General features: G+C 35.8%; 1 protein-coding gene across 5 annotated transcripts in view; it reads right to left on the reverse strand.

Moving 5' to 3' along the window:
- Positions 1–15,960, reverse strand: part of CDH18 (cadherin 18) — a 318,946-nt gene that overhangs the window by 114,307 nt on the left and 188,679 nt on the right. For all 5 annotated transcript variants that reach the window (XM_034998813.1, XM_034998812.1, XM_034998817.1 and 2 more), the window contains exon 4: positions 1,805–1,972. In XM_034998813.1, coding sequence (XP_034854704.1) covers positions 1,805–1,972 — 168 coding nt within the window. The remainder of the gene's footprint in view (positions 1–1,804; positions 1,973–15,960) is intronic.

Raw genomic sequence — 15,960 nt, forward strand, 5'->3', positions numbered from 1 at the left:
TTGCCTTTGTAAACTGTAATACAGTTTATGTTCAATTGATGTTAGCATTATTGCTCATTAAAAAAAATCTTTGAACTTTAGTGTCTTTATACTACAAAAGAATAGCATTAATAGAGTGGTATATGTGTATGTGCACATTGTGTGAACTGAGTGATGAAATAAATACACAAATGCACTGTAATTTGTAAAGTTATAAAATTGAATTTTGTGGTTTAATGTAATATGAACTTATCTATGATTTATAATAAACCTACTTTCTTCATAGAACAAAGGCCACATGAATGAATCAGGTCACATAATCTATCTCTAGAACCATTATATATATTTTAAAGATTTGCTTATTTATTTTAGAGAAAGAGAGTGGGGGGAGGGACAAAGGGAGAGAGAGTCTAAAGCAGAGTCCACGCAGAGCAGAGCCCAATGCGGGGCTCAATCTAATGACCAAAGAGTTGATGCTCAACCAACTGTGCCACCCAGATGCCCCATCTCTAGAACCAATATTTTAAACTGATGCTACCTAACTATGAACTTGACTTGTATGTCTTTTAACAATGGTAGTTTGAAAGAGTATTTAAATTCAACTCATCCACTCATTCATCTAGCAATCATTTATCAAGGGCTGGGCTCTGATCTGAACACTTAAGGTTACATAGACAATTTAAGCATCATTCTTACTTAAAGAGACTTATAATAGTAGAAGCCATATGTACCTATGGAAATAAATATAACATGAAAGTGCCATGTAACAGAAAACAAGAATTTATTAACTCTTTAATTCTGCAACAAATTTCAGAGAAATTTATAACAAGACTTTTAAACAGAGAAATGTGAATATGGAAAATTCTGGGTTGAATTAAGAATGTGTAAGACTATTATATTTTGGGAACAGGCAGTATACCATTGTGGCTAGGCCTGGAGTGTACCAAGAGAAATATTAAGAGATATAGTGGGGGAAAGTATTTTACACAAACTTGTGAAAAGCCTGTATTGACATACCATGGTGTCTACTTTATTGCAATTTTTAAACATCATGTGTCGAAAGGACATAAGGGATAGCACCCCTACAGGATTTTTATGATAATTAAAGATTATTCTATAAAATGTCATCCACAATTTCTGCCACATTAGAAATACTGGAATGTATTTCTTTCCCATTCTGATGATGTCATAAACACCATTTTTTCTTCACACTCAACAGAACTGACACCTTCTGACCCTGAATTGCCTGAAAGTTTGTGCCCTCCATTTACAAGGTTCATATTCTACTGAGAGCGGACCTTATTGTATTAGCTGCACCTTGCTGTGGGATGTTTTGTATGTGCACGTGTGTGTGTGGATGGGTGGGTGGGTGTGGAGAGCATCCATTCTTAACATGATTTTGTTTTTTTAAATTTCAGTCACCAAAAGCACATATGCAATTTTTTTTTTTTTTTTGCAAGAGTAGAATGTCAGGATCAGAATGTATTTTGGGTATCTCCCTGTATACCTTATTAATACATAACTGCTTTAGCAAATGCAAGATATACTTAGTGGTACTTAGTACCAGTATATCATTTTTAATATTTAACTATAATGCCAATTGAAACACATATTTTTTAACATGGTGGCAATTATCTACCAGGTTCAGGAGACAATAAGCAGAGTGATTTCTTTACTCTTGTGTATAGAAAGGAAACCATATAGCACAAACACAAAATATTCCCATTTAAGTTAACAGTAACATGACATCATATACTTAAGTATATCATTTTGTTTTATGCAAATAAAGAGTAATAAATGTAAGTCATAAGAAACCAGTACATACTCTGAGGAAACCGTGGGGGGTTGTCATTGACATCAGTCAGGGTGATGTTGACCGTTGTCGATCCAGAAAGCCCACCTACTTGTCCAGCCATGTCTTTGGCTTGAATGACCACTGAATAGTGTTCTCTGGCTTCTCTGTCCATATTATGTAAGGCAGTTCTAATAACTCCTGTAATACATATTTAAAAAAAAAAGCAGTATGAATTATATATTAATTGAGAAATAGCACAGATATACCTTTTTTCTTTCTGTTTTAAGAAGTGCATTTTTAAATGAAATACTTTCATGAGAAAGCCAGTCTTCTGAGACAAACACTGCCTTAAAAATGTTACTAAAACCATGTCATCGAATCCTTTTTTTTTTTTTTTTAAAGATTTTATTTATTTATTTGACAGAGATAGAGAGAGAGAGCACAAGTAGGCAGAGAGGCAGGCAGAGGGAGAGGGAGAAGTAGGCTCTCCGCTGAGCAGGGAGCCCTATGCGGGACTCGATCCCAGGACCCTGGGATCATGACCTGAGCTGAAGGCAGCTGCTTAACCAACTGAGCCACCCAGGCACCCTCGAATCCTTTGTTTAAAACCACAAATCCCAAAACATTCTATTCATGGCAATTAAGAAGCCCATTAACCATGAGAGATGATGGACTCTGAAAAACAAACTGAGGGTTCTGAGGGGAGGGGGGGAGGGTGGGTATCCTGGTGATGGGTATTAAAGAGGGCACATTCTGCATGGAGCACTGGGTGTCATACACAAACAATGAATCATGGAACACTACACCAAAAACTAATGATGTAATGTATGGTGATTAACATAACAATAAAAATTTTTTTTAAAAAGAGACTATGGTCTCTGAGAAACAAACTGAGGGTTCTAGAGGGGAGGGCGGGTGGGGGGGATGGGTTAGCCTGGTGATGGGTATTAAAGAGGGCACGTACTGAGTGGAGCACCTAATGTTATACGCAAACAATGAATCATGGAATACTACATCAAAAACTGATGATGTAATGTATGGTGATTAACATAACATAATTAAAAAAAAAAGAGGAAGCTCATTTCTTTTTTTTTTTTAAGATTTTATTTATTTATTCATGAGAGATAGAGAGAGAGAGAGAGAGGCAGAGGGAGAAGCAGACTCCCCGCTGAGCAGGGAGCCCGATGCGGGACTCGATCCCAGGACCCTGGAATCATGACCTGAGCCGAAGGCAGACGCTTAACCATCTGAGCCACCCAGGCGCCCAAGGAAGCTCATTTCTTTGTGTTCCTTAGGGTACTTTGGAGGGCAGCTGCACAGCCCAAGCTTGCTCCTCTGCTGGATTACTAAATATTTCACAAGTTGTGCTCCTCACAAGTGTCAGATAAGATGATTTGAGGAGAGGTTAATCTTCCTCTTTACAGAACAATTTACATAGCTTCCTGACAGGGTTGTCAAAGTTTGATGATGGAAAACATTGAAGAATTGTGGGTACTTGAACAAAGATTGTAGGCAGGAGTCATTTTAACATTTATCAGATTAAGAAAGTCACTGTTTTTAAAAGGATATAACAACCACAATAAGAACTAGATCTAAGTACCCAAGCAAAACAAAGTGATGAAATCGATTCCAAAAATACCAGGTAAAAATCACATTCTTGATTTCATAGTGCCAAAGGACACATTAAAGGTACTTTTTTATGAACTAGTACTTGGATTCAATAAAGATATAAAAAAATGTTATGTGTTATATCTCCATTTGTATCAAACATAGGTACATATAAATTAGATAGCTTTGTCAGTAGAACCTTAAATTTAAAAACTTTGAAACACATTTTCCAGAGGGTCAGGGACTATTACCTGAGTTATAAAAAAAAGTCCTCATGTAGATGAGCTATATTATGAATAAGTATATGCATATATGTATTTACATTTATTTTATATATGCATATAAATACATAATATAAACACATTTGCTACTCGATACATAGGTCAACATTTAACAACTACGTTTTTTTTACTTCTTTTTTTTTTTTTTTAAGACTTTATTTATTTATTTGACAGAGAGACAGCGAGAGAGGGAACACAAGCAGGCGGAGAGGGAGAGGGAGAAGCAGACTTCCTGCCGAGCAGGGAGCCCGATGTGGGACTCGATCCTGGGACTCCAGGATCATGATCTGAGCCGAAGGCAGACGCTTAACGGCTGAGCCACCCAGGCGCCCCACGTTTTTTTACTTCTTAAAAAATATTTGAATCATGTCACTTTTTAAAAAAAATATTTATTTGAGAGAGAGCGAGCAAGCACAAGTACAGGGAGGGGCAGAGGGAGAGGGACAAGGAGACTCCCAGCTGAGTGCACAGCCCAACACAAGACTCTATCCCAGAACCCTGAGATCATGAGATCCTAGGACCATGAGATCAGGACCTGAGCCAAAGTCAGAGGCTTAACCTACTGAGTCACCCAGGTGCCCCAGAGATCATGTCACTTTTTGAGAAAGGCGCCAATGGCTTCAACCAAACACACAATTGATTAGTTAGTAGTGCAATTCATAGGACGATGCCAATTATAATTTAAAACTGACAACTACAGAGTTTAACAAACATTTTTATAGACAGTATATTGATATAATGAGAGTAAATAGGGTTGCATATTCAAGTTAAAAATAGTCTTTTAGAAGTAGAAAGGATTAGTCAATCAGTTTGAACATAGAACATTGAAGCAGTATTTTTTTTTTTACCAAATTGATTGTATGTGTAATGACTTTGAGAGGAGAGCCTCAGGAACCAGGAAAATCGATCCTACAACTTTCAATATTTGTGAATTTTTAATTGAGGGAGTTCAGGAAAATTTTCCTGAAGCTAAATAAAAATGAAAATTATTCTTATCAAGAGAAATTATAATAATATGGTAATAAATGATTCAACTAATTCATGCATACAAAAAAGCCTCAAGCATCCTTATTAAAAAGAGCAATGTTTTATCACATATGATAATTGTATAAAAAGGAATTGAATTGATGCAGAAATGAACAAGCGAGGAATTTATAAAAATATTTTATGAAAGAAACATATATTTTCTAATATTTGAAAAAAAATAAAGATGCTCTAAAAATAATACATTATAAATGGGACTTGGCTCTGGTGTGTAGAAGTTTGAGATTATTGTCCAGGATAAAGGTTTACAATGAAATCATTTAAGTGTTATTTGCTAAATATAAAAATATAACAGTAAAATCAATCATCGCCAAGTGAATGATAGATGTATTTATACAATTTGAATGTTATTCATTTAAGAGAATCAGAGAAGAGAAATCAGCACAAGCCTTGTTTTAGAGTATGAATTTCAGTAATTTCATTCCATTGCCATTATATCCCTTCTTTTATAGTAGAGTTACATCAGACACAAGGTGAGAAGAAACCTGTCAGCCAAATTTGCTTATGGTAAGAAAACAGTATGTCCAGGGTTGATACATATTTCTCAGAAATGACTATCTTTTTTTTTTTTTAAAGATTTTATTTATTTATTTGCGAGAGAGAGAATGAGAGACAGAGAGCACAAGAGGGAGGAGGTTCAGAGGGAGAAGCAGACTCCCCGCTGAGCAGGGAGCCCGATGCGGGACTCGATCCCGGGACTCCAGGATCATGACCTGAGCCGAAGGCAGTCGCTTAACTGACTGAGCCACCCAGGCACCCTAGAAATGACTATCTTAAGAACCCATTTCAACTCACAGTTCTCTTCAAGATGGTTCAGTGGATGTGCTTAGCTATGACTTCCCCCAAAGGCACATAGGTAACTGGAGAATGCTCTGTCAAATTGTCATAGGAATATGATCCCAGTATACAGTAATCTCCTTCTAACACATTGCCCAGATGCTTGTAAGTGGGGTAGCCTAGAACACAGCTGATGCCCAGTAACTTATTTTTTCCTTCTAAATAGACTTTTTTAGAGCAGTTTTAGGTCCACAGCAAAATTGAGAAGAAAGTACAGTTATCGTGAACCCTCTCCCTATTCCTTCTCGGAGTACACACACACAGCTCTCCCACTATCAACATCCTGCATCAGAATGGTACATTTGCTATAATTGATGAACCTATATTGAACCTCATTATCACCCAAAGTCCTTAGTTTATATTAGGGATCACTTGGTGTTGTACTTTCTATGGGTTTGGACAATGATGGAATATATTCATCATTATAGTATTGAGTAGTTTAACTGCCTTAAAAATCTTTTCTGCTCCATCTATTTATCTCTCCCTCCCTCAATACCTGGAAACCACTGATCTTTTTACTCTTTTCATAATTTTGTCTTTTTCAGAAATCATATAATCAGAATCATACAGTGTATATTTTCAGATTGCCTTTTTCACTTGATAATAGGTATTTAAAGATTCTCAATGTCTTTTCATGGCTTGATAGCTCATTTCTTTTTAGTGCTAGACAATATTCCATTCTTTGGATATACAGTTTGTTTATACATTCACCTACCGAAGGAAATCTTGGTTGCTTCCAAGTTTTGGAAGTATGAGTGAAACTGTTATAAATACCTGTATACTGTTTTTGTGTGAATATAAGTTTTCAAATCCTTGAGTAAATATCAAGGAGCATGATTCCTGGATCATATGGTAAGACTGTTTAATTTTGTAAGAAACTGCCAAACTGCCAAAGCGGCTGTACGATTTTGCATTTCCACCAACAGTAAATGAGACTTACTGTTGCTCCACATCCTGTCCAACATTTGTTGTAGTCAATGTTCCAGATTTTGTCCATTCTATTAGGGGTGTAATGGTGTCTTGTTGTTTTCATTTGCATTTCCCTGTGTATATGATGTTGAGCAGTTTTTCAAATTCTTATTCCCATATGTATGTCTTCTTTGATGAGGTGTCTGTTAGGTCTTTTGTCCAGTTTTTAAATTGGGTTATTTGTTTTCTTACTGTTGAGTTTTAAGTTTGTTGTATATTTTAGGTAATAGTCCTTTATCAAATTTGTCTTTTTCGAATATTTTCTGCCAGGATATGACTTATCTCCTTATTCTCTTAACAATATCATTCACAGTGTAGAATTTAAAAAAAAAAAATGGAGTCAAGATTAACAATTTCTTTCACAGTTCATGACTTTAGTGTTATATTTAAAACATCATTGCCATGTCCAAGGTCATCTAGATTTTCTCCCAATTCCTTGTAGGAATTTTAGAGTTTTGTGTTTTATATTTAGGTCTCTGATCCATTTTGGGTTACTTTTTCTTTAAGGGCGTAATGTCTGTGTCATCTTTTTTCCTGGTGAGAGCTCTCTTCCTGGCTTGCAGGCAGCTGCCTTCTCACTATGTCTTCATATGGCTTTCCCCCAATTTGTACACAAAGATAAAAAAGGGAAATATGGTTCTCTTGTGCTTCTTATAAATCCACTAATTCTGTCATGAGGGCCCCACCCTTATGACCTAATTTAAACCTAATTCCTTTTAAAGGCCCCATCTCAAAATATCGTCACTTTGGGAGTTAGGGTTTCAACATAATGAATTTGGGGGGGTACACAAATATTCAGTCCATTGATGATTTAAAAATTTCCCCCCATAGATGGAGACCAAAGAAAGAGTCTGGCCACTCCAGATTGTTAGGTGGCAGTTTTAAAAAGCAAAGGAACTTACATATAAGACTGGCCTTGGAAAGCTGTAAGATGAGTATATCTCCATACCCACTTACAAGAATGTTCTCTAAAAGTTTATACAGAGGACTTAAGTGGTTTCAGTCATAAAAACAGTCTAGATGATCTCAGCAACATATTGCTTACTCAGACTGCTTTCTTAAAAAACTGCTTCCACTATGGGATAGTGGGTAGAAAGAATATTTCAAAGACAAGGGAGGAGGTGAGGAATCTTTGATTGCCTGGGTTCAGCTTGTAGGTCAACTGGAGGTCATATCCTCTTAATGACCACCCCAAACAGCCATAACAATTCCTTCAGGTGAGTCCAGTGCAAGTGGGTGCAGGCCATAGTTTGAAAAGACAAAACTCAAAAGATGAAGCGCTGCCACTATGTATTTATACATTTCTTTACTTTTTATCTCCATCTTTTCATGCCAATAAATGAATATACATATGGGGATACACACATGCACACCGACAACAAATATATACATTTTTCAAAACTGTGAAGCCTAAACTCATGTAAAAAGCTTGGATAAACTATATTTGCACAGTCCAAGTAAGAAATGATGTTTGTTTGGCTCTTTCTGCCATGTATCAATCTACCCAGTGGTTGTACTGTAACTTACTTTTGCCTTCCAAATAAACTTGATAAAAAGGACATACCTACCACATGGTCTTTTCTTTAAGTAAATTAAAAAAAAAATACAGAGCAGTTAAATTAATTACCTAAAATTATTTTATTGTTTTTTTGTTGTTATTGTTGTTGTTTGTTTATTTTTATTAAAAACATGCTAGGTAACGGTAATACCATATTCCGAATGTTTGTTGGATAAGCTTCACTAGTAATGTTTACTTCAAAAATTTTAACTGGAAAAGTTGCCTCTTATTCTCTTGTGAAGCTGGGTTGAATCAACAGGATGTGATTACCCTTGTATCATTTTGTTTTGTTTCTTATTACCTTCCTGGTAAATGATTGCAGGTGCCCCACTGCCTGAAAATTACCTTCTGACTACTGCTTCCCAATCACCTTGATATGTAGGGGCTTGTAACTGGGAATTACTCTCTGCTGAATACAAGTTCGTAACATTGAAAACTCATCTGTGGTTATAAGCATTACTTGTTAGAACCCAGCTCACGGACCTACCATATGTTTTTTTCCCTGACTGACAATATTCATATAGAGCAATATATCCTGCAAAATGTGTTCTTGCATTTTTACCCACTAAAAAGAATTTAAGATGGAAATGTACAAATCTAGTTCCTTAGGTAATACTACACAAGACCACAAAATAAAATTCCTAAAGGTTAGAACAAATAAACCAGCGTGCACATTCAGATTACTACAGAAATAACCAAGGTCCACATATGCATTTACAAGAGAAACGGGCATGCTTTCTTCCATGTCTAAACTACAACACACTTTGTCTCCTTCTTATGTTTCTTTCTTAATTTACTCCATTACTCATTCATTCATTTAAAGTCTATCATATCATTATGTAATGTATATTAAAATATATAGGAGTCCCCCCGTATTTCTCTAATGAGGCACAAGGGCCACCTAATAACAAAAATCACATGGAGTGCCAATTATCATGCAAATTTAAGGAAGCCACCTTTGATCTACTGAATTAGAATCTGGGGGAGTGGGTCAAAGTATCAGTTTTTGTGACAAGCTCCTTCTGTAATTCTCATGAATGATCAAATTTGAGATATCCACCTAGAGTTGAGAAAACAAGATATCTGTCTTCAAGATGCTCATATTTCATTGGAAGATGTTTCTTTAAAATAATATGAACACTGAGAGACTTGAAATGTTTAGAAGTTTCATTAATCATTTTCTACATGATAACACTTAAAATCTAGGCAGTAAAAATTCAACTTTCTAACTGCCTGACTGTGGTGTACTAGGTATCTGGCAGATTCATTATATTAGCTATTCAATTGTTGTTTGTTTCATTATTGAGTATATCATATACGATATCTCTTCAGCTACATATTCTAAATTTTCCCTACTGACTTTGTAAGGATTACGGGGTTTCCGTAAGTTCTTGTTTATATTGAAAGCAAAAACATTTAGGTATTAAATCTATATATATCCATCAGCAAGACAGCTCCAGAAATATATTTTCTTCATTCATCACCAATTCAATGTATGTTGAATGTGTTTCTGCTCTGTATAAAATGTGAGATACAGAAACATATAGGGCAGAGCTTGTGACATTAGAATTTTATGATTAGGGTATTTATTGATAGGGAGGTACATATATAAATCTGCAAAAGTAAGCAATACAGAAAATATATTTTATTAAATGGTAAACAAAACTCAGACATCAGAGGTCATAGTTATCAAAATGGATGAGTATGATCAAAGAGTACTTTATGGTGGAACAGAATATTTGTAGATTATGGAAGCATGAACGGAGAAATAGGATATCCATGGAAAGGGGATCTGATAAGAACAAAGGTGAGGATCTGGAATGTGCATAGCTGTATAAAGAAAACTGGATTTCTTGGAAAATGATTGTTGGAGAATAGTAGAGATTAGGTACTCAGTGATTAAAATACTCTCTGAATATTTCTCTGTTTTGTTCCTCAAGTGACTGAAAGTTTGAAAAGTTCTGTTGCTGCCCCTGTGGAAAGTGTGACTAAGCTTCACTACTTGTCAGATGTTGTTACTGACTGTGGCTGAGCTGATGAGGTAATCTCTACAGCTACATTTAGCACATTTGAAACTCTAAAGTTCCAGTGGGTAATAGATTACTTCAGATTTTATTTATATTTTTGTTATACAATTGATTTTATTTTTAAGGAAAAATATATAATATTCTATAAAACCCTGGCATCCCAGAATTAAAAGAAGAACAAAAAGAACCCTCAACATATTTAGCTTCAAGCTATGACTCATGGAATTAACAACCATAAATTCATGAAGGAATACATTTTTATGCTTTAGTAGGAAGATTCAATTTTTCCTCCTCTCTATTTTTTTTCTCTTCCTATCATTAAAATTGATGGTGAAGCATTTTATTTCTCCTGGGGAGAAAAAGAAGGAGAATTCACATGTTTTGAGTATGAACTATGACTCAGGCACTCCCTTCAGGTATATATCTCATATATTTTGCCCATACACTCGATAAGAGAAAAACCTCAAAGCTTAAGTCACTCTCCCCAGACCAGAAACTTGCAAAACTTGAAATATAATCCAGGATTTCCTGACACTAAAATCCTAATGCTACAGTGGCATTATCTCAAGGAATTAACCTTGTGGAGTCTATAGGAAAGGGTTGGCCTGTTTTGAAAAAGAGACAGGAAGAGAGGGCAGGGGGAAGGGAGTTGGGGAAGACAGAGAAGATAAGGAGAGGGGAACATCATCACAAAAGTAGGTATTACCCCCTCTGTGGATTTAGAGGCATAAATCAGACAAACCCAAGGAGAATACAGTTGCATTGATAAATTGTTAAAGATACTTCTTACTTTGAATGGTTTATTTGGATTTTCTTTCTTTTTTTTGCATTTTGTTTATTTTTATATCTGTTATTGGTGTTTCAATGTAAGCTATAATTTCAAAAGGCCAGTCTTGCTAGTGAATATATTTAATAAGCATACCAATAAAATCATAGGGCTGCCAGGACATTTGTGATGGCCAAACATTCTATACATTTTCAGGCTTTCAGCATAAAGGGATTGCAAGAATAGAAAGGATAAGAAAACTGTCCAAGGACAGAGAGGCATGAGATAGCCAACATTTAGTCTGTACAATTAGAATTCAGACTCTGCTGTCATAATCACTTCCCTTTGATTTTCCGATTTCTTGTGAGTTCAGGGAAAATGCTACAAAAGAGGCTGAAATGGATTTTGGAAAGATGTCTACATCTTGCCATTGTGTTTCAAAAGCAATCTCTGGTTGCCTTGGCCTGGTTGGGATTTCATAGCTTTGGAATCCAAGTTCTGAGGAAAATCAAGATGTCAGACAAATCATGGATAATTCTGGGTAACTGAAAGATATGACTCCAAAAGCTAAAGATTGAGTCTTTTTTTTCTTAATTTGAGAGAGAGAGAGAGCACAAGCACAAGTGGGGTGGAGGGGCAAGGGGAGAGGGCGAAGCAGACTCCTCACTGAGCAGGGAACCTGATGCTGGGCTCCATCCCAGGACCCTGAGATCATGACCTGAGCCAAAGGCAGATGCTTTACCAAGTGAGCCACCCAGAGACCACAGGACTGAGTCTTTTGTACAACAGAAGAAAGACTGATAAACTTAGAAACCAAAGATTCATCTTGCTCCTAGTGGACAATAACTGTTTATGTTCTTCTTTTTGCAGGGAATCAAATATCAGTACTACTAATCAGGGTTGAACTATGATTGATTTGATGAATACAGTACAATGGAAGTCACATTATAATGCAATTCTATCCCTGGACTTAAGAGGACTGAAAACTTCTACCTTGATCTTTGAGTAAGTAGTTTAGCTACCCAGCAAAAGGGACCACATAGAGAAGTCCTGAGATAGAAAGGGCAAGAGATCCATCTGAGATCCTCCAGCTCTTCCCACTGAAGCAATAGGCATATGAATAGACACATCTTTAAACATCCACACAAGTCCAGGTGTCAGCTAAATGCTACCAAATAACCAGGCCAATGCCACATGGATCAAAGAATTGCCCAGACAAACCCTTCTCAACTGCCTGATTTCCAAAATTACTGCTGTTTTGAAAACTCTGGGTTTTGGGGTAATTTTGCTACACAACAATGGCATTCAAATTTGGAATACACACACAGAGATACATATACATACATGCATACACACGAACATGCAGACACATGCACACATGCAGACACATATAATACATGCATACACACATTTATTACTCATAGTTGGCTTTCTAGATCTACCCCAACACCATTAAACCAAGACTGTGTATTTCCTAAATATTATTTTTTCTTCCCTCTCTCTCACCTACCCACCCAGCCCTTCTTGCCAGAGCTGGAGTGCATATACACATACATATACAGAAACACATATATTTCAAATATTTCAGTTATGGTGCATGTAAATATATTTTATCAGTCCAGGTAAAAATAGTATTTATAGAATAAAGAGAAGACGTAAAATGAAATTGACCTCCATATGACTGATATGCAATGAACACACAGAATATAACTTCCTATAAATAATGGAGTTTTAAGATTCTTATCATTTGGAAATTTGAACAGCCAGCATCTCTAACGCAAAAAGAACAAGAAGAGATGAGATCAGAATAACATGACTGGCCAGATTATTTAGGACATGCACATTATTGTAAGACCTTCAAATAAATGAGATGGGAAGCGATTGGCAGGTTTTGAGCAAAAGAATGACGGGATCTCATCTGTCTTAACGTGACTGTTTTGGCTGCTGGGTCGGGAAAAGACCGTGTGGAAGAAGGTGGTATTAAGGAGATAGGTTAGGAGATATTTACAATAAATTTAGTTAGAATATAAGTGAGGAGATGCGTTGGACATTGGGTATGTCTTGAAGGTAGTGTTTTGTAATGAGATCTGTAGTATGAAAGCAAAACAGGAATGGAGTGTTACCCAAGATTTTGGATAGATACAGAAAACTGTGGGAATTTTGTGTGGGGAGTGGTTGGAGTTCAGGAATTTGACTTTGGACATGAGCTGTAATATGTTTCCTAGACACCAGACAGAGAAGTTCAGCTGGCACATATTATGTTGGTGTTTAGAGGAGCAGTCCAGACTAGCGTTATAAATGTGGTCAGCATAGAGATAATATTTAAAGCCATTAAGCATGATGAGATTAGCAAAGGGATGAGTGAATAGAAGAAGCTCAAATATTGAACACTGCCCTATGTCAATGAGTTTGGGAGAAAATATGGAAGCAACACATGACCAGTAATCATTGAGTAAAGAAGAAAATCAAGAGAGTGTAACTTCCTAGAAAAATATTTCAAGGAACAGAAAATTATCCAAGTGACAAACACTGTTGCTAAGTCAAGCATGATGTGATCTGAACAGTGTAGGAAACGAACTGATGTCAGGGACATCAAAATGGGAAACACGGCAGTCAGATCTAAATTTAACAGTAGATATGAAATGAAGGAAAGGACATGTGAGACATTTTGGAGTAAGTTTTTAAGGGCAAGACTACTGATTGAAAGTGGGCTATAAGGGAAATGGAGTGATTCAAATGTCACTTGAGTATTTGGCTTAAGGACTTGGGTCAGTGACGAGTCTCTCTACAAGATTAGAAGTATAATATAAAGATCAGTGAAGAGAGTGTTAATTCATGGCTATATTGACTTTTATGTGCTTAAGAGCTATCTATGTGAAAAAGACTAATGAGTGGTTGAACACATGGCATTCAGTAGAAAGGTCTGGGTTGGCAAATCAGGATAATATTGATAGTTATGAAGAGATGGATGGATATAAACTCACTCTTGCCCAACATAATGAAGAGAGTACCACTTACTACAATTAATGGCCTGAATTGCTCTTCACTGAGTCTTCATTCTTTGCATTGTATACTAAAATATTAATAATCAGGACAGAAATTATTTTTATTAAAAAGAAGCAAGTGTGATAAAATCAACATTTCTAATTTTAATGCATATAAAATGATAAAAGACTATTTTTTAAAAAGATTTTATTTATTTGACAGGGAGAGAGACATAGCGAGAGAGGGAACACAAGCAAGGGGAGCGGGAGAGGGAGAAGCAGGCTTCTCACTGAGCAGGGAGCCCGATGTGGGGCTCGACCCCAGGACCCTGGGATCATGACCTGAGCCGAAGGCAGACGCTTAACAACTGAGCCACCCAGGTGCCCCATAAAAGACTATTTTGACTGAAAATAACATTTCTTTGTTTCTTCTATAAATGTAACTATTGGATGGGCAGACTTAGCAGAATTACTCCTTTGTGTTAGCAAAGATATAATATATAAGTCAGGTTTAAACAGAAAGTATGATAACAGCTGGACTACACTGAATTTTCCTCCACCAAATTTGGAGGATTTTTTGCACAATATAGGGATCACTTAGACACTCTTAGGAAAGTAGACAATATGTCCCAAAAGTGAAAGAAAAACATTGTAGAGGGAAAAAAAAAAAAAAACAACAAAAAAAAACCTAAGTGGTGGGGAAGCAGATTATTTTTAATTTTTTTCAATTACTGATGTAAACAATCTATTCACATCTCACCTCTGCCATTCATGTATTAATTATCAATGTGGCCCTTCCTTTGTCAAGCTATATCCTACATGACACCTGCCAACTAGAACTAATACATATAAACCTTGTCCTACTGTAGATTTGTATTTTTAATGTTGTTTCTGTGTTCCATGAAAGAGCATACAGAGTTAGTAGGAATCCATTGTTTTTTGGTTTGTTGTTTGGTTTGTGCATGTATATGTGTTTTGTTTCTGTAGCTAAGAATGCTCATATATTGTGAAGTGGATCAGGATCCTACAGTTTGAGATTACTTTCCAATTCTCATCCCAAGACCTTTCTTTAACCAATAACTTGTCATTCAATACTTTCTCATTTTGTTTCTTAGCAGGGGGACAGGGCAGAAAAAAGAAGCACCTAAGGTGGCCTATGAAGTAAATAGAAAAATACTGCATTAATCAATGTAATGTATTGCAGACTGAATATAAAGATCTGGTTTCCTGAAAATATTTTGGAATTCTTTGTATAGAGTTATTTATAATTTGAAGAGTGATTTGTATTAGAGAACAAGACATAATCAGAGAAGGATATGGAAGAAGGATTGAACTAGGAAGGAAATTAACATAGCAAATGATGGTTGAAGAACAAAGACCAAATGAGGCATTGATTTAGTTATTTGGAGACTTTTTCTATTAAAACAAACCTAGAAATCATATCACTTTTGTTGATTTAGCACCTTTCGCTGCTTATTTCAATGCTGTTCACTCTTAGGTTTCCAGAGAAACTATAAATGTCTTTCCACTGATTCAAGTACCATTTGTCAAAGTTACTGCATAAGCTCACTAGGCAAGAGTTTACACATCTTGCTTGGCAGTATTTCCCTTCCAGAAATAACTCTAAAAGGAATTAACTAAAGAGAGAGCACCAAATGTGAGCACAGGTAAGCCATAAGCCTGAGATATTTAATGCATATGGATAATTGAGAAGGTGTATCAAGTTGGGATTTTGGCATATTCTCAGTTAATTCAGAAGCAGCAGAGTAATATAAATGAACATAAGTTTTTTCAATTTTACTCCTTCTTACGTCATTGAGTTTCAAAATGATTCTACATTTGTCATTTTTTCTTTGTTTTTTAACAGAAATTTGTTTACTCAAATCCTTGATTTAAAATATTTTTTTACTTCTTAAAAGAATTAAAAATATATATATTTTTTACTTCTTAATATCTCCTTTGTAGTAACTTTAGCAAGGTCACTGGACCAGCAATTTTTCAAACTCTGAGGCTATTTTTAAGTTATAGTCTAGGTCAAGAAACTTTACTATATACCACAAAAACATTCAGAGCTTTGTTGAAGGGCTTATAAAGTGTCTTAAGGAACTTACA

Source organism: Mirounga leonina, unplaced genomic scaffold (genome assembly GCF_011800145.1).
Source record: "Mirounga leonina isolate KUSES-001 unplaced genomic scaffold, KU_Mleo_1.0 Mir_95, whole genome shotgun sequence".
NCBI lineage: Eukaryota > Metazoa > Chordata > Mammalia > Carnivora > Phocidae > Mirounga > Mirounga leonina.